The following is a 22,809-nucleotide window of genomic DNA, read 5'->3' on the forward strand; positions in this document are numbered from 1 at the left end:
ACACTGATGAATCACAAAGTTTTGTGTTCGTATGATGAATGTACAGAATTAGTTTTACTGCACTGACCTTTACAGGCAGCAAACACTGCTTTTGACAGAGCCTCTGTATCACATCACAGTATGTTTTCTAACAGAGTCGCGTGGTAATTCATTACAGCACAGCAATAATACACAACAGTTCAACATCCTTGGCACCATTCATTGTCAGATTGGTCTTTTCGTTAAATTCTAAGCTAGTCTGAGCTCTTCAATTATCTTTTGAGGGCTATTAGATAATAAAATGTTACCTTACTTAAATCACTTCTATTTAATCTGGGAAACACAAGCAGAGGTTTAATGGCTCACTAGAGCTTTAGGATCAATCTTTACTTTACACTAATAAGTTTGATGGTCAGGCAATATACTGGGACTGAACCCTCAGAGACCCGAGTTTTTAAAGAAATTAATCATTTTATCAGCAAGGATGCGTTAATTTGATTTAAAAGTGACAGTAAAGAGTTTTATAATGTTATTAAATATTTATGTTTAAAGTAAACGCCCCTTTGAACATTTTCCACAAAAAAATTACTCATCACAACTGTTTTCAACATTCATAATAAGAAATGCCTATTAGAATGATTTCTGAAGGATCACGTGACACTGAAGGCTTCTGAACATTCCTCCATTATAGGCATATATAAAAAGGTTCAAAATAGATTAAAAAAAATGAATAGAAAGCTGTTATTTTAAATTGTAATGATATTTCACTATATTGCTCTTTTCGTTTTATTGATCAATTAAATGCAGCCTTGCGAAGTAGGAAAGACTTCTTTAAAAAAAAAAAAAATCTTACCAAGCCCAAACTTTTTAATAGTTGTGTGTATATTTATATCAAACTGTTTAAAACACAGACTGCATTAAAAAAAAATGTTAGACAGTTTTCATAATCGGGTTACAAAATGTACCTGTTTTACCTAGTTGTATCTAATATTTATTTATTTATGAAGTATTTAATTGTTTTAAATAACTGTTCCAGTTCATCCAACAGTGGGTCTCTGAGGGATAAACCTCAGAAAGCATTCACTTGTGTCACAGCAGAAAGGCCCAAATAGCTCACATTCTATACCAGGGTGAAAATACTGTATGTCCCAGACAGAGAAGTCTTTCAGCTTTTTCTAAAACTCTGTGTAAATACAAACAGTTGTATAACATGTCCTTGTATAGAGGTAATGGAGACTTAAGGGTTTAGAAAATATTGCTTATTTTGAATAAAACAAAAACAATTCACATAATTTTACCATTTATAGTAATTGCTTTTTGCTCTTATGTTGCATGCACATTCTGTTTTAGCATGTGTTTTGTGTACTCTTTTGTGTCTGCTGGTGTTATTTTTGGACGATTATCATGCAAATTGTCATCATTTCATATATAAATATAACACCAGAGCCAAGCTGGAAAAAGACTTGTGGTATAACTTACCACAACAAATGTCACATTTTCCCCCCTAACTGTTTGTGTCAGTATCGGTGGGTGGGGCTAGCATTGAGACTGACAGTGCAGTGGTGAGCCAGTGCAGTGCCTCCGAGGAGCCAGCTCCTCAGCCCGAGGCCTCTCCCCCCTGCCCAGCGCCCAGTAAGTCAACTGCTACAGCAGTGACCTTATCAGCTGTTTCTACAACTCCCTCTTGGACTTATCTGATCTCTACCTCACACATTCTCTGTCCCACTGTTCCCACTGCTGACTTGGAGTATCTCACCTTTCTAACCTTATCATTACTTAATGTGCTACAAAATAATTCTGGCTGAGGTTGACTCACTGGTCTTCTACATTGTTAAATATCCTAATTTTATTGTTTGGTGTCATTATGACAGGGGTAATATGATACATTTTATTTGTATTATTAATGTATTATTGGTTTTATTCATTTTGTTTACACAAAAACATTAGTTCAGTTCAGTTCTGACCCTTGAATTAAACCATTTTTGGTGCTCTGCCATTATGAATTGTCCACTCGGACATGGGCAGTAGTTTTGTTGCTCAAATTTGATGCATAAACTGATATTATATGAGTGTACTGAATACTGTATTTAAAGTATTAATCTGTGTCTGTGTGAGACAGGAAGGATGCAAGTGTTTGGATTGAGTCGTTTTAGGAAATTTTCTATTTGTACAGAGTAGAAAATAGGAGTTTAAATTTACATTACAGTATGTTTTTGTAGTATAATACGAATTAAAAATCAAGAAAATTTGGATTCCTTGTGATATGGCCCCTTCAAGACAATAATATGGAAAATACATTTTTCCGGCTTGCCTAAGTCATTGTAGTACTTAAATAAAAATGCATGTCGCATCATCTGCTGTAATCAGCATTGCACAATTAGCACAATCAAGGACAGACACTGTCACCTAATTTTGAGTCTCTCACAGTCTACTATTTCCCCCTGTACTCGTGTACATCCTCACCACTGACATGGAAAGAATTGCACTGACCTTCTCAGTTAGAATGACCTTTTCATTTATTTATCTGTGTGACACTGAATACTTTGAGTGTGACAGATGAGCAGAGGGCCCGTGCTGGGACTGTACATGACAGACATCTCTCAACACATGCACATACTGTGCATAGATCTGTGTGGCCATTACTCCTCTCGTGTTCTTCATTAATTCCTACTGCTCATGCTTCTGTTGTATCGTCTTTGCATCTCTGTCTGTCTTGGGTGCATGTTGGGTTCAGCGACTGCTCAAACCATTGAACCAGACTGCTGCAGGTTTCAGTTAAAAAGGAAAAACACGAGATCTGCCACCATCTGCTGGACTGTTCAAACAAACACTACCAGCTTCAGTGTTTTCTGTGTGCCATGCAGTAAATGGCAGTGCAGTGGTTTAAGCATCATTTGCATTAGATTGATGGTCTGTTTAGCATATATTATAATCTTGGTCAGTGGTTCTCAGCCATTTTTACTCAAAACGTTGTCCAGCACAATATCCCATTATAGTATGGTTTACATCTTGATTTTATGCGTTTATTTTTTAGCATTTACAAAGAAACACTCAACCCCGTCCCTTAGTGGGCCCCAGTCCCCTGGTTAAGAACCACTGATCTGGAAGTATGAATTAGTGACTTTATTGTTCGGAACAGAACACTAGCTTACTACTTACTAACTGAATATTGTGCACTATATAGTTATTTTTAAACTATTGTTAATGTGAAAAATAGAAAACCGTAAATACAATCTAAATGTATAAGTAAAGCATTTAAGTTATCCAGATATTTCATGCATAGAGAAAATGTGCATATTGCGCATCATATACATACAATACTATACTGAAAACGTAGTAAGGAAGGTAGTATACTGTTCTGAAAGCAGCGTGTGTGTCTATGTAGCACTCATTTTGTTTGTCATACCTTTGAGTTGCTGTGGCCTTGGATCTCTGTGTGCTTAGTTGCAGCTTTGTTTATTTGTGCCATTGTCTTGCAGCCGATCCACCACATGATCTTAAGAATGTTGCTTGGAGCAGTTCAGGTCAAAGCTCCTGTCCTGATTTAGAGCCTGCTGTACCTGCTTCAGCCTCCACAACACCAGGGGGCAGCAGCGTGCACAGGCAGCAGTGTAAGTCTTAGACTGCTGATTTAGTGACAAATGCAATAAGGTTTTTTTCTCTTTCTCTCTAAATGGAAGACATTCCCTCTGGCTTTACCAATGTCCCAGCAGTTCACCAACCTATAACAGTCCTCAAGTGAAACATGTCAATCCGAAGGGATTATGAGTGTATCATGTGTTACATGTTTGTACTTTACAGTTGACTTGTTTACTGAACTGCTTGAAATCAGAAGCATTTAATAACCATTGCATATAACTCATTCAAGACCCCTGCTTATGCTAAAATCAAGGTCCGTAGGAAAATAGTGCTCATCTTGAAAGACAGCACCCCATTCACAACTAATAGTATGCTGAGCTGTATGTGAGATTTCAAGAGCAGATAGTTAGGAACAAAAAATTAGTTTGTAGTTTTAAAATAATGGTTGTGGATAAAACTTGATTGTTCCTTCTATTTCTCCGAACATCAGCACGAAAGCAGGAGATCATTAAAATCACAGAGCAGCTGATTGAGGCCATCAACAACGGAGATTTTGAAGCTTACACGTAAGTACTGTTTAAATGTGCCGTTTTCTTCTACCATACCACTGATTATACAGATTTGTTTGCACAGTGCATTTTATGGATTTTCATCCTTTTTGTTGGTAGATTATGAAGTACTTATAAATTGAACTAAAATCATGGTTTCTGAAGTGCATAAGTGATGATTTCTTAAATTTCTAGTTTTCTACCAAGCCTTTGAAAAAGTACACAAATAAAAGATAACGAAATCTGTTAGCGTTAATATAGCACATACAGCAAATAAAATTCATAATAAAACGCCTTAATTTATGATGATGGAATAACTTTGCTGGTAATCATCAAGTGTTTTATCAGCATGTTTAATGGGTATTGTATATTATGTAGCACAAGCATGTTTGCTTATAACATGCATGAAACATTTTAGGAAATACTTTACCAACAAATTAGTTGTCGACATTTTCTGTGGAAACTTTTGTAATAATGCGCAAATTTATGCTGTTTTGGTAAGATGATGTCAATTTCCATATTTCCCATTTTGAAATGTGTACATTTAAACATTCTAGATGTTTTGGGTGGGGGGGGGGGTGGTATTGAGTCAAAAACCGAATAGTAGTTTGCATTGTCATCTCGGTAACCTTTACTGTTCCAGGAGGATCTGTGACCCTGGTCTGACCTCTTTTGAGCCCGAGGCACTTGGAAACCTGGTTGAGGGAATGGACTTCCATAAGTTCTACTTTGAGAATTGTAAGCCCCATGATCTTTAATGTACATTTGCGGTACCTATTAATAACACTCTTTCATGCTTAATAACATGCTTTCTGCAGGGCCAGTGTCCTGCAGAGTTTAACTTCAGCCAGCTTGCCTTGTGGTTTCTAGGCAATTTGAAGGCCTTGATTAACTGGTTCAGGTGTGTTTATTTAGGGTTGAAGCTAAACTCTGCAGCATAGTGGCCCTCAAGGAACGGGTTTTGACATCCCCGTGTTAGAGGGTATTAAAGCTAACCTGTTAGGCTTATGTAACAGAATATGTCTTTATCTACTGCCTGTGTTTGACTCCAGTGCTGAGTAAGAACAGTAAGCCTGTGCATACAACCATCCTGAACCCTCACGTGCACCTGATTGGAGAGGACGCCGCTTGCATTGCTTATATCCGACTGACACAGTACATGGACAGCCAGGGCCGGCCACGCAGCAGCCAGTCAGAGGAGACGCGTGTGTGGCACCGCAGAGATGCCAAGTGGCTCAACATCCACTTCCACTGCTCTGGAGCGCCTGCCGCACCTCTACAGTGAATCACAGAGGGCAAAGGTACTGATTCACAAACACCTTAGTACCAACAAAACAAGTGAAACGTTATTTAGTATTTTTTCTATTCTCTCCATTAGCATGCCTGAATACTAAAGCTGATTGGAGCATTTCTTCTCCGTGCACGTCTTGCCGCCTGGAGCCCGGCCAGAAGAGAACCTCTTGAAGTTTTGAAAACGTGAGGGAAAAAAATTTACACAACAAAGAAATATATTTAAAAGTGGCAACCACTTCAGTCCAACTCTAGCTAGATGTGGGGCGGGCGGCCACGGCAGCAGCCCTGCCTTCTGGATGCTGCATGCTTCTAATGCCCACACGGGGTGCTGTATTGTCTTTACCCATAATCCCATAATGTCTGCTGCCCAACATTCGGAAATGGTTGTTTTAAAGCATTAGTAATATATTGTAAAATACTGAGATCTTCACTTGTGTAATTAACAGCCAGTAGAGATGGAAGTTAGAATCAGATATGTAAGCGCACGCCATTTAAAGGGTAAATTATGTGAGTTTATTACATTTAGGAAAACTAGGGATGCACGGTATTGAATTTTGCCGATATCCGATATGCCGATATTTTCAACTCATTTTGGCCGATACCTATACTGATTTATAATTCTTTTAAATTTTGGTTAGTTTTTAACAAGAACTTATTTGTTAGAATTAAATAAACAAAAATAAAGTTGTTTTATAATGAAAGTACATTGAAGATTTGAAAATAACTATAAATAAACTATATATCAATCACTGCATTTTTTTTTTTTCTTTTTCAGAAAGATGCAGTGGTAACCGTAGCATTTTATTTTAGGATTTAACATTTGTTGATGTTCTGAAGCAAAAGTTGTGAAAATTTGGAAAATCTTTTAGAGCTCATTATTTGTTTAAAAAAAATCTATCATATTACACATTAATGAAGAAATCAGTAAATACAAAATTGTTGTGTGTGAATTTTTTTTTTTCTTTTTCTCTTTTTTTGATGTAAGCAATAGCTTCTGACCTTTAATTAAAACATACCGATGATTTTATGGCATCAATTACTGCATTATTTAGAAACAGTCTAAATATTATTTGTGCATTTTGTTTTAATTTTATTAGAAGTAGGTCAACAGTGCCCCCTACAGAATTAAAAGTCCTTACCATATAAGCATTAGGACCCGGGGGACCTGTCCCTGCTGGCGCTGCATGTGCTATTGCTGTTTATGCTATCATATATTTTATACCAAAACAGTGAATCTAATCATCATTCAGTTAAAACTCTGTTTCAAGAATGAGCCACACTGCTGACGTGATCTAATCGCTAACACACCCTGAGCACATGTGAGTTCATGTATTCCTCTTATCGGCAAGACATATCGGCATAATTTTTCATATTGGGCTGATGCCAGTATTTACATTTGAATCCATCATTGGCCAATTCTGATTTTGGTCCGATAATATCGTGCATCTCTAAAGAAAAAATTGTTTTGTTTTTCTTTTTTACGCAAAGAATGTGATGGCATGCATATCGGAGGGAACCAAAAAATGTATCAGACGTTGAAGCACCAAAGTGTAGACTCTAGACTTTGAGAAGAGGATGTTTTAATATTGCTTTTATTTTCTTTAAAAATTTAGGAATGGGGTTGGGGAAGATTTTTTTTTTTTTCTTCTGGCTTTCTGTCGTGTTTTGGTGGATCTCTCGGTTTTTATCTTCTGAATGATGCTGTATTTGAAAGTATTTTGTGTTTTGAAAACAATTGTTTTAAAGCAGGACACAATTTAATATAGTTGTGCATAAATAGATATTTATAAAAGATAAAGGACAAAACAGTGTGTGGTGTCCTGGGGGTTGGGGGTGTGTGTTTAAGTGTGGTTGTGTATGTAAATGTTTTTTCTTGGGTTCAAAATGCTTGTTGCTATGTAGTGTTTTTGCGTAAATCTTCTTTACACACACTTCCACATGAGGCCTGAACTCAATTTAGGTTGGTTTACTTGCCTTCCTGTGTGTTTGCACCAATAACCTCTCGGCTCTCTGAACCTGAAGTTGCAGAACTCTCACTTTCTTTGATTCGAGTTTGTTGTACGTCTCTTGGTCCCCAGGGGGCGCTAAACACTACACACAACATGTTCATAGCCCTTGCTCTCCCTCACAGAGTTACTCTGTTCACCTTTTAGGCTTCCAGCAGCTGTGCATATCATTTTTTAGACTATAAGCATGTCAATAAAAATTAAATGGCCTGTACTGTTTTGCACATAAGCTTGAGACTCTATGCTGTTCTGTTCACTTTTTGTGGACCGCTTTGCAACTTCAGGTTATGAAATCCATCCTTAGGGGTCCGTGCTCTAGAAGGAGACCCGAACTGTCACATTATCTCTCCATGAGTGTTTGTACACTTGTTCTGATCCTGTTTACGTTGTCTCATCATCATACATTGTGACTTTAAAAGACTTGATTGTGGTTTTGTAAGATCACCTGACCATCTCTAGGCATGGATTTGAATGAAAAAGACTTGATGAATGCAGTTCCATGGTGTTTTGGGGTCCATTCTATGGTAGCATCTGATCTTGTTTTATTCGATTTTTTCCAGTATAACCTGTAAATACTAATGCAGATCATTAATGAGGAATGAACTGAATGCTTAGCCATTCGTCTTCATCCAGATGCACGTACACTCACAGACTTTCAGTACACACAACTCACTTAGTTAAAAAAAAACAAAAATGTTGTTTTGGGTGTGTGGGAACATGTACACATTGTGCTCCCTTTAAATCTTATCTGTGTGACTGTCATACATCTGAACACTTGTGTTATTATGTAGATTCCTGTGTGTGAATTGTGGAAGTTTAATGTTAACCCCTTTTACTCTGTGCTAAGCCATTTCTTGTGATGTTTTACCTTTTTAAAGTTGGGAAAAACATTGCACCCAACTCTATATATTAAAAAAAAAGGAGGAAAGAGAGTACTCCTACCCTAAGACATCTTGTTAGTGAGTTCACTTGTCCACAGATGAAACCGTCTGGCATACTTTCATACTGTGCTCTGTTGCCCCTGCTGCAGTGTGTTCAGCCCCAGTCTCTGGCCACTTCTGTCACTCATAGTGCGTCCTGTCTGATATGAGTGTCCTTGTTTAAAAAAAAGTGCAGCTTAGTCAGTCACACATACATAAACAAAAAAAATATATATATGTAAATGATTAAGAGTTGTTTCCAGATGCAGGAGTTCATTAGTTCTTGTATTTCTTATGACTGTTAGATGGACACAAACGCCTTTGTATGCGAAGTGAATAATTCCTGAACTAAATAACTTCCACAGCCAAACCATATTATGCAGTTCAGAAGGAGGAAGATATGCATGTGTAACTTTCTGGTAATAATTTTCACTGTCTGTGTTGATTAGAATTGAATTATGTATTATATTACCTGCATCTTCGAGGTAAATGAAGTGTGGCTCTGAGATATGGTTTCCAATGCTAAAATCAAAAGCTAATTTTGTAAAGAAATGGACTGAAAGAGATTAACAAAGCTTTAGCTTGATCTGTTTCTCCATTCTTGTTAGTTTTTTGCATTGTTGGGACTACATATGCGTATATTATGAGGTTTGAATTGGATGCTGGATTTTTGCATGACCATATAATTAATAAAACTATGAATTGAAATCTATCAAGTGTTTGTTTGAATGTTGTTAAACAATGGATTTGTTGTTATTGAAGCATTTGGAAGTGTTCAATAAAACGTTTCAACATCACTGTCTTTGCTCTCCTGCTCAGCGTGCATTTGAAGTGAAGAGGAACGCAAATGCGTGGACTTTGCAGTTGCATGCTTGACTTATGAATTTTGATATTTCAGAAAACAAGGATGCACGATATTGAGCTTGCACTAGAAGCGCCCCCATAGGCTACTGTACCTGCTTGAAGCTTTTTAGGGTTCATTGGTTTAGGGCATTAAACAGAGCAACGTCTTATTTATTAACTGCATTAAAGCAATGTTCTCGGAGTAGTTCTCATTTGATCAGAATCATAGCTGTCTACCAGCATTTTTATGCTCACTAATGCCGCAATTTATTTGATCAAATATACAGTAAAAATGTTAATACTAGTTTAAAACAACTGTTTTATATTTTATTATATTTTAAGATGTGACCTATTCCTGTGATGCCAAAGGTGAATTTTCTTCAGTTATTATCCTTCAGAAATCATCATAATATGCTGATTTAGTGCTCAAGAAACATTTCTTATTTTTATCAATGTTGTTAACAATTGTGCTGTGTTAGTATTTTGTATGTAACATACATTGTTTTCAGGATTCTTTGATGAGTACCGAAATATCTGGTTTTTTTCTGCTGATGATCAATGTCTAAATCCTGTATGTAAAGTGTCACTAAGTCTCATTTAATTTCCTACTCGGGTCAGGCATGTGCGTGCATGCCTAAAGAAAAATTGATTGGCCAAGTGTCCCAGTTTGGACGCCAACTGGACAGGTCTGTTGTCAATATGTTTACAGACGCAATGGTTAAACAAACTAGCTCTGTGATTCATCCCACATTATTAGAAGGTCCTGATTGTTATAATATAAAACATAGGAAAACCTCAATCGAATTCCTTGACCACCATTTACTCAAAAGATTGCATTAAATATTATGCGCTACTTTTTCTTAGAGAGATTGTAAACATAAGTAAAATAACTAATTTCTTTCAATTTCAGACTTTAATCTACTTGCTGCTGTTCTGAATTTGTCAAAAAGCTTGACCGCTGAGCAAGAGAGGCAAAGGGCTATTTTTACATCAGTAATGTACCCCCCTCCCTTTAAGCCAGTGTTGTGAGTGGCAGCACAGCTGTGGTAAACTAGCTTCTACCTTCATCCAACACCAGATTCCACTGCACAGCGAGACGCTGGGTATATTTTCTCTTTCCCTTCTATTATAGCTTCCTTTATGGCTGCGCCCCTATCACCAGCATCCAGCTCAGGGTATGGGAGGGGTTCCGCGTGCAGTCGTGTTCATGCAAGAGCAACTAGAAGGAACCCTAGGACGTAGTTTCAGTAGTAGTTGGCTTCTCTAAGGGGGCCCTGAAATAACATGGGCCGTATGTACTAAGGGCCCCCAGGCCAACAAACAGAATCAAAGAAACAAGCACAGACGCAGCATGGTGGCTGAGGAGGTTATCATCACCCTGTCCGGAGGAGCACCATGGGGCTTCAGACTACAGGGAGGAATCGAGCACCAGAAGCCTCTGCAGGTGGCCAAGGTATGATTGCTGGGAAACACAACAATGACAGTACTGTACCCAACTTTAAGTCATTTAGTGTTATTTCAGCCCACCGTTCTTTAGTTCTAAAGAAACTTGAGATGTTTAGAGCTGCCTGAAGATGTAATGGACACCAGAAGCACAGGCCCCTGCACTGAAGTGTGGTGTGGAACTGATCCTCCACCAAAAAAGCCAAATGATTCATAGAGCAGTGACCTTTCAAGAACCATTTGAACTGAACATTAACCCCCTTAACCTTTGAGTCTTATATAGCTAATGTGCATTAATTGTACATTTTGTAATAACAATGCAATAGTAGATTACCAGTTACAAGCCGAGGTTGCAGAATTACACTTTGTATGTAAAACGAAGAGGAACTAAAGTATTTGCTGTTTATGGCTCTAGTAGTTCATGAGAAGTTAATCAAAAAATGTTATATCTAACTTACTATTAGGAAACAAGGTGTTTTTATACTACATATAATTATTTGATACTGGTTTCTACTGTCATTTTGTAATTACTTGTTTAATTGTTGATTGTGAGCCTGTTCTATATTATAGATGTATGCTCTTTATTCTCTAACACACACCGTGTTACTGTAGTTTATGACTTACCGTAGCCTTTGAGGATTCAGGTCATATTTAATAACATTTGGAATCATCTACTGTGTTTTCTATACACAGGATACAATGCCTGTATTTAATGCATTCATCAACTAATGATAAAGTTGCTTATTCTGGTTCAAGGTCATGTTGTTGTCATGGATATTTGTAATGTTTTGGGAAATAAAAATGGCCCTGGTTATGTATTTTACTTTAATCTGACACCTAAACTGATACCTAAACCATTGGTAATGGAGTATTATGGACTGTTTTCTATCTATCTAATGTTATAAGATCAGGCTGGTTTGACGCATCCACTAATCTTGGCTGTCAGGAGGAGTGTTGATTTTTATTGGTAGCTAGATGCTTGTCATCAAAGGTGAATTAGATTAAACTAATGGAATGGACACTCTCCCATATCAAGATGTGGTTCAGTGACAGGGAAGCTTACAGATCCCAGTTCACCACTTGGTCCTGGATATAACCTTTGCATTTACAGCTGTATCCTAAAAACCAAGTACAGGATTAGAATCTCCAGATCACTGACCATGTGCCATGTTTTAGTCTCTAATGCTCAATCAAAGACCAAAGGAGCACCCAGACTATAAAATGTCCTTTTAATCGTATTGTGACTGCATTAGCTTTTACACAGTATTAAAAAGCAGAGAATGTTACATTTCATTAACTCATCTCACGGTCTATTTAAAAGTAAGTATTTATAGACTGATTATTGCATCCTCAGTAAGGCGTGAACCTGTCAGTGTGAACAAAACCAGTGAAATCAGAGCCTGTCCTCCTGTGCTGGGTAAGATGACGGACAGGACAGGGGTTTGAGCAATGCCATTGCTAGCTCCAGTTGATAAACAACACTAACACTGGCGCATGGGCAGCATCTTTTAACTGTCTGCCAGCCTACTGGGTGTTTTTATTTTTCTTTCTTTAATTTATCGTATTGAAAATATTAGGATAAAATTATTTGACAGTTTGAGTATTGTAAACAATGTTGCACATTTTTGCTGACCGATCCCATCTGATTTTAGCAGATGTGTTAATTGTTTAAGAACGAGGCTATATTTTGAATATATTCAATTCAGTTCAAGTTTATTTGTATAGTGCTTTTTATGATACAAATCATTCCAAAGCAACTTATTTTAAATGAAGTTTCTACAATATTTAGTAGTAGCTTATCAGTGGTGACTGTCAGTTCGTGAGCATATGACAGATTAATTAAAGACATAGTCAAACAGTAGTCAACTATGAACACTATTAACAGCAATTATTATATGATGCAATAACCCTTATAGTTAAATTTGGTAGTTCTGTTTGTTGATTCAGGGTCAGCATCATCTCTTCTCAGGTGTTCTGGATCCAGACTGGAGCTTGTGTAAATCCTAGTGGCAAAACAGAGAAACAAATTGAGACATAATTAGCGAAGCTGCTGTTCCAACCAGGTAAAATTAAGTAGTTTAACCCAAGCTAAATGATAATAATGCACTTTTGATCAGATATAATTGCAGTCCAAAATTATGAGAATTTAAAGACTAAAATTAAGGGATGCATTATTTGAATGCTTGGAGAAAGAGATGTGTTTATAATCTAGATTTAAACAGAGAGAGTGTGTCTGAACCCCGAACATTATCAGGATATTCCAGAGTTTGGGAGTCAAATGTGAAAAAGCTCTACCTCCTTTAGTGGACTTTGCTATCCTAGGAACTACCAAAAGTCCAGCATTTTGTGACCTTAGGGAGCGTGATGGATTGTAGCATTGTAGAAAACTATTTAGTGCCTTATAGGTAAGTGATAATACGTTGTAACTGATAGGAAACTTAATAGGTAGCCAGTGCAGAGACTGAAGAATTGGGGTAATATGATCATATTTTCTAGATCTGGTAAGGACTCTAGTTGCTGCATTTTGGACTACCTGTAGCTTGTTTATATATTTCATACGGAGTTCATGGATATGCAACTATGTTGGTTCAATGGGTAACACTGTCGCCTCAGATGGAGATGGTCCCTGGCTCACCTGGTTGGAGTGTGTGCTATGGTTTCCTTTACAATCTGAAGACGTGCAGGATAGGTGAGTTAGAGAGACTAAACGTGAACTATAGGAGACACTTACGGTACATAAGACAAGTGGTTTGGAGAATGCAAGGATGGATATAGAGTTAATGTTTACTCATATGTGACTCATTATGATTCTGTGCAGATCTACTTTTAAAGATGGGAAGGATCTGAAATGTGATATCAATGCCTTAGTCTGTGTCTAATCTATGGAAAATAGTCAAGGCCATTTTAAAAGACTTTTTGATCTATGCGTCAATTATCAACTGCAACATTTATCCTGTAGGTGCGCAAGCGAAGTAAAGCATGTCGTGCCGGACTGCGTGAGGGAGATGAGCTGGTATCCATCAATGAAAATTCCTGTGGGAGTCTGTCACATGCCCAGGCCATGAACCTGATCGACAGCATGCCAGGAACGCTACACATCCGGGTTAGGAGGTAAACCATCCTTTAATTTCTCAAAAACTCAAATGGGAGCTGAAAGTAGGTGACTGTATTAACTGTAGTTAGATCTCCGAGCCAGTGCTGTTGTGAGTTACTGTTTCTGACCACTCCTGTGCTATTTTGCCTTCTTTAATGTTTATCAGGGCACCGGCTGGCTTCCAGTCAGTGGTTCTGGTTGCTCGAGCTCCTTCTCCCCGCATTGATAAAGAGTACCGTGCTGCCATTAGGGCCCTGTCCCCATCCAGCTCCCGACCTCACCAGTCCAGTGTACGCCACATCCACCGCGGATCCCTGATGTCCCCGACCGGACGCAGTGGATTGACTTCGCCGCCGGGCAGTGAGGCCTACTACGGAGAAACAGACAGTGATGCAGACGTGGCTGCTCATGAGAGACAACGCAAACAGAAACGACGTAGTCCCAGCAATTCACCTGGCAAGGCCGGTCGAGCCTCACCGGAGGGAGCAGAGACTTCAGAAATGAGTGGGTATGACAGTGCCTCGGATGCGCAAGTGTACAATCTTTTGGGGCCTAAAGAAAGAGAAGATGCAATGCCTGGTGTTGCACGCAGAGAGGTGATTTACCAACCCCCTCCGGATGGAGCCTGGTCCTCTCAGACCTCCACTGAGACGGATGACCAGAACCCACGGGAAGGGCTAATGGAAGAGGACAGTGGGTTCCAGGAGCCCAGAAATGTCCCCCCACTTGTTTCTCCAGAGAGAGCCAAAGAAGCTCTGATGCTAAGCTCTCATACTCAGTTGGTGCCCATGGTTGGGCCAGTTGACAATCCAGTGGATGAGGAACTCATATTAACATACATGGATAAAGCAAAACAAGCAAGTGAGTATATGCAGATCATTGCTCTTATGTTTGACTGGCTTCAAATACTGCGGTGAACACCTGCTTTGCTTTCTTAAAGTCACAGCTTGTGATCGGCTGCATGTAAAACCTTGAAGAGATGAGGGCCGGTCATGAGTCTTTCAGCCTGCACCAGTGTCTATATTTGTCTTGAGTCTCACAGGGTTGATAACCTGAGCACTGCTTTGCATGAGCTGGCATAAGCGTCTCCAGCTGCTAGCTTATATCAGGTGACAGTGCTCCTTACAGGCCTGCGCTCATTCTCTCCACCTAGATCAGCTGAAATATTGGAGAGTATTGTCAGTATTCTCCATATTGTTTTCAGACCTGTACAGAAGCATCTGGCTGGAATTTAGAGTCACTTAAATGTCATTAGTGCCAAACAAATTATCATACTTCAGAAGCCCAGTTAGTGTTCATGAAATGAGATGCATACAATTAGTTACACATGTTTAACATTCCAGTGCCTAGACACTTTATTGCACTGGTATCGCACCGATCCTGGATCACAGCTGCAGAATGTGTGATTGTTGATCCCAAATCAGGTGATAAACAACACATTGACATCTGTGTTTATGGCCAGATTACATGCTGTGGAATCAAATGTACTATTAATGGAATATTACTATTAAATATGCATTATATTCAACAGATGGATACACTGCACAATTTACATTAATTCATCAAATTAATTCTAGTGATATTACATTATAGTGATATTGCTATTGCTTAAAATTAAAGCTATTTTCCTTGTTGTAATAATGATTAGGTTTAAGAATAGTTCAGAGGTGAGATTTGGGGTTATGTGCCATAGTACCACTTTTTATAAAGTGTACAAGCATCTTCAGAGCCACAGCTATTTGAAATTTCAAGCTCTAGCATGAATAAATCTTACGACAAACCTAATCTGGATTTTAAATATTATCAAGCTCTTTTTTAAGGACCACAATTAAGCACTAGTAAATAAAGCATCTCCCCATGGTAGAGAAATCAACTTGGCAGAAAAATGATTATGCTCTTTTTCTCTAATTGTTATAGAATACATATAATAAGTGTTCCCTGTTGCAAAATGCTTTGATTGCAATTTTATTGGGTTATGCTTTGAAAACTTTTTTGTTTGTTTGAATTTGGTCTTTGACACATGACTTTGCAATACCATATGAAAATCTGGTCAATCTTATCTAGCTTTTTATGAATTCTTTATCTATACTATGTTAATGGAGGGGTTGCGTTTAGCAAGTGCATTTTTCTACACTGTTTTTGCACAATTTTACAAGCCTATTGAGTCAGAAGAGCACGGTTGGCTTTATTAAACTGAAGGAATTTCTGAACGACATACAGTGTATAGTTATATATAAACCAATTTTGAACTCAAATCTTTCTTAAACTTTTCGTTTCATGTTATGCAGAATTGAACCGTGGAGATACGATCATAGACAAGCAGGTGAAAGAGGCTCGGTCCAAGTGCCGCACCATTGCCTCTCTACTGACAGATGCACCAAACCCTCATTCAAAGGGTGTTTTGATGTTTAAAAAGCGCCGGCAACGCTCCAAGAAATACACACTGACCAGCTTTGGAAGTGTTGACGAGGACATGAGGCAGGACTCTCAAGAGGAGGATAGCATATTTCCTGGCAGTGAATCAGAATTTGATGAGGAAGGTTTCTCTTCTGCACCAGACCCCACATGGGACAGTGACTACCTTGAGATGCTGGAGAAAAGATCTGCTTCCAGAGGTCAGGAAGGAGAGGGTGGTGCTCTGAGTCCTGGTCTGAGTGATACATCTGGGAAGGGGGCACAGTTGTTTGAGCAGCAGAGGAGAAGGGCTGAGGAACATGCAAAGAAAATGGAAGCTGCGCAAGAAGACTTACAAAGCCAAATGCTGGGCATTGCACTGAAAGAGAAGCAAGCACTTCCCCAACTACAGACACTTCAACCACAACCAGACCCATTGGCAAAGCCTAATGTCCAGCCACCACCAGTTGCTCCAAAACCTGCCAGACCTTCAAAAACTCTACATCATGAGGTTCCACCAGCAGAGACACAAAAAATAGCACAGATGAGCACATCTCTCACTGTCCCTGTCATGGTTAATGGAGATACTTCAAACATAATGGCACCAGTCTCCGCTGTGTTGCCCACAGAATCTGTGATGCCTCCACAACCAGCTCCTCTAGCAGAACTTCCTACCAGCTCTGTGTTAAACAGAACTGCCCAACCTTTTGCCCCAGGCTGTGTTACCAGTAGGGCAGCCACTGCTCCTGTTGTGTTTCGCCCTGCAGTCAGTAAGAAGACACCCAGACCCGTTTCAGTGGCTGTGATTGCACCTTCATTCTCTGCAGCATCAGAAGAGCATGCCATGGGTGTCAACCCTGCCTCCTTTGTTAGCCAATTCACAATGAGTCAAATGAGTGCTGATGTCCCTACTGAAAAGTTACCCACACAGGCCTTTATACTTGGAAAGTCTGTTCCTCCACCTGCTTCTGTATCCGTGGAATCATATTCTCAACCTGCTCTTTACTGCTCCTCAGTGGAAAACTTCCAGGTTGCATCAGTGCCACCTCCCATAGTTCAAACCCAAGAACCTACATTTTCTGTAGAAGCTGAAGCCACTGCTCTTCCAGCATTCTCTGTTGACAACACAATGACCACTGTGGCTCCTGTTATGGCTCCTGTTTCTTCTCGGGCCATAGTAATACCAGCCCAACCCTCTTCTACTTTGACCCCTGCAGCTTCTGACCCCCCCTCAGCTGTAACTCTGCTGTCACCTGTAGACTATCGTGAAAAATCCTCTGCCACCCATAGCCGCACTGGCATTCTTCAAGAGGCCCGCCGCCGTAGTACCCACAAGCCAATGTTTAAGATTCCTGAAAGCAAGAAAAACTCACCAAACCCTGAATTATTGTCTATGGTGCAGAATTTCGATGAAAGACCTAGGCATGGATATTCTGAACCAGAAAATATTACTCACAACATTGATGACAATAGGACAAGGGTGCCACCACCTGTTGCCCCTAAGCCAAGAATCATCCCAGAAATGTCTCAGATCCCTCAGGCAGAGGGAAAAGGTGCAGAGTTGTTTGCTCGTAGACAGTCTCGCATGGATTCGTTGGTTGTAAACTCTCCATATCTGCAGCCTGCACCTCTACAACCCCAACAACCCCAATCTATCATAGACCTGATTGAACCACAAAAAACCTCGCCAAACCCATCCCAATGGAAGTATTCCCCAAATGTTCGTGCTCCTCCACCGATAGGTTACAACCCCTTGCTGTCTCCATCCTGTCCTATTGGGGTGCAGCGTGGGGGTGTCAAGGTGTCTGAGCGAAGTTCCACAGGAAGTAAGAGTGGTTATGGTGTCCCAAAAGAAGGTATCAAAGCCTTGGACTTCATGAGAAGGCAGCCTTACCAACTGAACCCTGCAATGTTTAGTTTTGGTGGTGGCACTAGCACACAGTCTTCAGTCTCCTCCTATCAGAGGCAACAAAGGGAGGGCCACACTCTGACGCCACCCAAGCAGATCCCAGTGAAGGCGGCACGTGTGTATGAAATCAAACGATTCTCCACTCCCACCCCGATGTCGGCACCAACTCTCAACCCCATAGTGATTGTACCACGCTCACACACCACACTTGGAGAGCACATCTCTCGTTCTGACATGACATCCCCTCTACCTGAACCTGTACCTGAATCAACTCCAGCTCCTTCACGAGCCCCAGGCCTCCCAGAGCTCCCTAAAATTTCAGCTGTGCCCATCCCTCACCCCATGCCGTACTCGCCCCCAGCTCCCATGTCAAGTATGTCAAACCTAAGTTTCTCTGGGCTTCAAGCTGCCAAACAGTTTAAGAGTGCCCCTGAGTTAAGTTCCCTAAAACCACACCCCTTAAAGTCCCCTATCCAAGTTCCAAAACCTCGCTTTATTGCAACACGTGGGGGTATTCAGCCCCGCGTCTGGAGGCCTGGAACACTTCCTCACTGATAACGTTACTTTACATGTGGAAGAAGCTGAACCATCTGCTTCTGTTGCAGTCTCAAAATTCACATGTTTCAAATATGACTTAATATAACTTGAAGATACAAAGATATTATACTGTCCATTTCAGATTAAATATAATGTGGAGTATCCCTGATAGCACATGTACATCACGGAGAGGTCCATTTGACGTCTGAATTTATATCTGCAAGACGTATTTTTTAGAGCGTTTGCTCGTCTTCAAGACATCTTGGACGTTTCCTATCAGATGTCAAATAGACATTAAGAAAATGTCTTTAAGATGTTTAGGATTTCAAATGTATGTAAAACTGACATCTTAAAGCCGTCTATCAGATGTCTGTACACAGCTTTCCAGATGAAGTGAAGTATGTGTGCTTTCTGAGATATTTGTCAAATCAAAACTTTCCAAGCTGAAAAATTCAGAATGTCTGCTAAATGTTCATCAATATGTTTAAAACCTTCAGTATTGTCAACAAAATCTATTCACTCTTTAATTTCTCAGTGCACGTTCACATTCATGTGAACAATTGCGTATAATTTATCTATGCTATTCCAAAGAAAAACATGGTTTGGCTTCGTAAACATCAATCAAAGTGTAGCTTGCTCTTCCTCTGAACTGGCTCTCCTGATGTCACTTAGATGATGTTAATCAATAGTCAAATAGCTACTTGGTCATTGTTTTAGCAGGGGGCTTTCACACTAGCACTTTTGGTGCAGGTGCGCACCTGGGTTCGTTTGATGTCAGAGTTCTGTTTGTCTGAATAATGTGAACGCTGTTTTCAAAGGCTGCTCTGTGGTACGGTTCGATTCTGATGTAAATGCAATCGCACTAAATCCCAGAAGCGAGCTGCTATTAATGACATATGAACTGGTCAAACTGTGTATTTATGTGTAATGCACTTGCTTTCCTGATAGGTGTGACTAATGCACTACAACAGATAGAATTTAAATCTCATTTCTGCTTGAATAAATTGAGCATTACAATCCTGTCAAACAGACGCATGTGCGATGTGCCGTTCTGTGTTCAATTCTGAAGAACAAAAACAAAACGAGCAAGACTCCATTCATTTTTCACAAATGTACCATGGTTAGGAACTACAAACAAACAAAAAAATGTGTGCACAAGAAACAAGCGGAGGGAGGGGGTTGCAATCGAGCTCGGATTCGGACCAGGCAACTGAACCTAGTGTGAAAGCACCCTAACATTAGGTCTTGCTCCCTACTTTTTAATTCAGTCAGTTCCTAATGGAAAACATCAAGATGCATCATAATTTTTTTTCTCATTACATATCTTATTTCATTTATATATTAGAACCAGAGTGGGTATATATTAGCCAAGTGTGCGCAAACACACAGAGTTGCATTAAGGAAGTAAAAAAAGGGTTGCAAATGTCAATTCATGTTGACTTTAAATCCAGCATATACCGGTAATATTGTATAGCTGTGGATAGGCATGTGTCACAGATTATTTATTTGTCAGTGATTGCTAGACTATGTGTTTGTGCAGTGCAGTGTTCCCAATTTTATAGGGCTAAAAAACACATTATGACAAACATTTTACATGAATTGGATCGATATATAAAAAAAAATTCTTCAAATACTAAAATATGGTCTCTTTGCATATATTTGGTCTAAAGCTTGATCTGCTTGAAATATAAAAGCATGGAAAAATACCTAAAAAAAAAAAAAAAAAAAAAAAAAGAGACAAGCTGAGGCTTTGTTTTGCTCTTATGCTCTTCGGTCAATCAGAAATGATATATCTCCTGGCAGAGCCCGGGCTGAACAGGTGCATAAGGGTCACAGCCTATTTGTAGGAGAAAAGTAAGCAGGGTACTAGGTTTGTTCCTAAAAATGTGCTCTGACTCGATTTTTGGCCTTATATCTGTCTATTGATATATTAAACGGATGACATTAATGAAAACTTGAGTTTTTATTTTTTTATAGAAACATATTTAAGTGGTCAAATCAGTAAGTGTTGGAAAGGTACAATGTTGGAGACAGTCCTAGAAAAAGACATGTAGGCTATCTGAGCACTGAAGCAAATCTGTCTCATGAAGACACAAAGTGCAAAGCTAGCACTGTTCAGGATTATCCGAAGGTTAATTAGCCAAACTGGATTCACTGGAATTAGTCAGAATACTCATAGCAACATGAAATATTTGAATGGCATGTGCGGCAATGAGGCTGATCATTTCGAGGATGGTTTGTTTTCGGATTGTGTTCCCAAAGTCCTCAAGAACCATGGCAGTGTCTTCTAGGGCTTTTAACATTACGGGAACAATAGATTGAGGTTCAAGGAAGGAAAACGGTTTATAGCAATGTGTATTAAATATAGAGAGAGAATGAATAAATAATAATTGTAGAAACGGCAGGTGAGAATATTTCAGGACTCATTTTTTTATTATATTTAGAAATTGAATAAGGAGTTGATATGGAGTATATCCAGTGTTTAAAATATGAGCCACAATTTTGTTTGGCTTTCCAGTTAATCTCAATTATTTTATTTTAAAGCTTTACATTGTTCAGTGCTCTTAATTTTGGCTGTTGTACAAATCATTAGATCGATGTGTCTTGGTAAAAATCTACTGTCTTTAATGTCTCTGGTGTTTTTGTTTGTGCTCAGCTGAATTTTAGGACCTAAGTAATTCTAACTGAAAGTGTCTTGTATTTCTAATGCAACGAATAGTTTCAATAAAACATGCTTGAAATTTCACACAATGTCTCTGTCTCAAGGCAAGTGACAAACTATTGATTGTAATGATGTCTCACGTGAATGCACATTCAAACCAAATGTCTGAATTACTTTTTACAAATGAAGAAAGGTCATTGAATTACTCTGATTAAGATGGAAAACTCAGTGACTCTAACATTTGAAAAAATGAATTAGCAGTGTCAAAGTGTTCCTTTTAGAAAGAATAAAAACAGAATTTATGGGGTGAGAAAGATAATCACCACATGGTGGCGCTTATGTCCCACTTTTCAGAATAGAAAAAAGGCTAAGTAGGGAAATGTGAGGGTATATTTCAGGTTATTTTTATTTATTTATGAAACTTTAATAGTTTACTATAATTTTTTTTATACTGATCTAACAACATTTTCTCTCCACTAAAACTAAATCTACCCCGATCTTTTTGTTTTTAGATAAAGATTTAATATTTTTTATAATTTCTTTCCCCTCAGGGGAAATGCTGGTTGGTCCTATAAACTATCCTATAAACGACAAACCTGTACGCACACACACACCTGCAGATGTTTCCTTTACAATTATTATAATTTCAAATCACAATAAATGCCATTAACATGAGTCTACTTCAACTGAAACTGGCACCTTTCTCAAGCATTTGCTGTCTTCCTATATATTGAGGGCTGATAATGTTCAGGCACTTTTTATGGCTGCTCCACACTTTCTCTACTTAGATTCCATTTATGAGTGGATCCTTCCTGAATTAACAAAGATAGAGAGAATCTGACGAGTTCTCGGGTTCATATGGTGGAAATGATGTAGGTGAGAAAAGCGATATAATAAGCATTGTCTCTGAGAAAGGTGGGAAAATGTCAACTGAAATTATACTTCTTGACTAGTAGAGAATTTATGGAGTAATGAAAGAGAATTATATTATTTATAGGAATTTTACTTTACTGAATGATTGTGTGCGTGTTATCTGTGTGTATATCTGTCTATATCTATCTATCTATCTATCTATCTATCTATCTATCTATATATATATATATATATATATATATATATATATATATATATATATATATATATATATATATATATATATATAGATAGATAGATAGATATATATAGATATATATAGATATATAGATAATATAGATATAGATATATATAAACAGTACAGTAAAATTCCTTGTTTGATTACAAAGCATAACTCTCGACCCAAGCAGCTACATCAAACTTGAGAGACTTTGCCAATAATTTTCTCATTCACACCACAGCTATTTAGAACCGTGTCATATAAGTGTAACATGGGCTGCCCTGTCCAGCACTGACCTCTATGAATGCTTAAATCATTATCATAAAAATAAATTTAGCACAGTTTCAGGGCCAACTGCTGGATTTAAAAAGTGCAAATCCTCTCACAAGTTGAAGGTGATTAACGAAAGAAGAAAAAGTGCAAATCTACCACTGCCCTTTTGCCCTGTCAAGCTATTTGATAACTATTTGCAATCACCCGGTCTCTCTCCTTCTCGCTATATTTAGCCA

General features: G+C 38.7%; 2 protein-coding genes across 35 annotated transcripts in view; both read left to right on the plus strand.

Annotated features, from left to right (window-relative positions):
• LOC113112733 (calcium/calmodulin-dependent protein kinase type II subunit gamma) overlaps positions 1 to 9,122 on the plus strand; it is a 66,871-nt gene extending 57,749 nt beyond the window's left edge. For 15 of the 34 annotated variants that reach the window (XM_026278550.1, XM_026278547.1, XM_026278546.1 and 12 more), the window contains 4 exons: positions 4,049 to 4,124; positions 4,750 to 4,844; positions 5,159 to 5,407; positions 5,485 to 9,122. In XM_026278550.1, coding sequence (XP_026134335.1) covers positions 4,049 to 4,124; positions 4,750 to 4,844; positions 5,159 to 5,391 — 404 coding nt within the window. In that variant the 3' untranslated portion in view covers positions 5,392 to 5,407; positions 5,485 to 9,122. Of the gene's footprint in view, positions 1 to 1,500; positions 1,612 to 3,458; positions 3,591 to 4,048; positions 4,125 to 4,749; positions 4,845 to 5,158; positions 5,408 to 5,484 lie in introns of all 34 variants that reach the window. The other 19 variants (XM_026278528.1, XM_026278525.1, XM_026278526.1 and 16 more) reach the window with 3 other exon arrangements.
• A 1,181-nt stretch (positions 9,123 to 10,303) lies between these two features.
• On the plus strand, positions 10,304 to 20,279 carry LOC113112750 (synaptopodin 2-like protein). Its single transcript, XM_026278579.1, has 4 exons — positions 10,304 to 10,621; positions 13,571 to 13,722; positions 13,872 to 14,566; positions 15,994 to 20,279. Exons 1-4 carry the CDS (start codon positions 10,520 to 10,522, stop codon positions 18,561 to 18,563), a joined length of 3,519 nt encoding a protein of 1,172 aa, XP_026134364.1. The 5' UTR covers positions 10,304 to 10,519; the 3' UTR covers positions 18,564 to 20,279.
• The last annotated feature ends 2,530 nt before the right edge of the window (positions 20,280 to 22,809 follow it).

The sequence above is a fragment of the Carassius auratus genome, chromosome 13 (assembly GCF_003368295.1).
Source record: "Carassius auratus strain Wakin chromosome 13, ASM336829v1, whole genome shotgun sequence".
NCBI classification, from domain to species: domain Eukaryota; kingdom Metazoa; phylum Chordata; class Actinopteri; order Cypriniformes; family Cyprinidae; genus Carassius; species Carassius auratus.

What these genes read in the sequence shown, in the direction of transcription:
- LOC113112750 (XM_026278579.1), top strand. Translation starts at nt 10,520, where the DNA reads ATGGTGGCTGAGGAGGTTATCATCACCCTGTCCGGAGGAGCACCATGG. An exon ending in AGCCTCTGCAGGTGGCCAAG is followed by an intron (nt 10,622 to 13,570) that starts GTATGATTGCTG and finishes TTTATCCTGTAG; the next exon opens with GTGCGCAAGCGAAGTAAAGC. An exon ending in GGATAAAGCAAAACAAGCAA is followed by an intron (nt 14,567 to 15,993) that starts GTGAGTATATGC and finishes CATGTTATGCAG; the next exon opens with AATTGAACCGTGGAGATACG.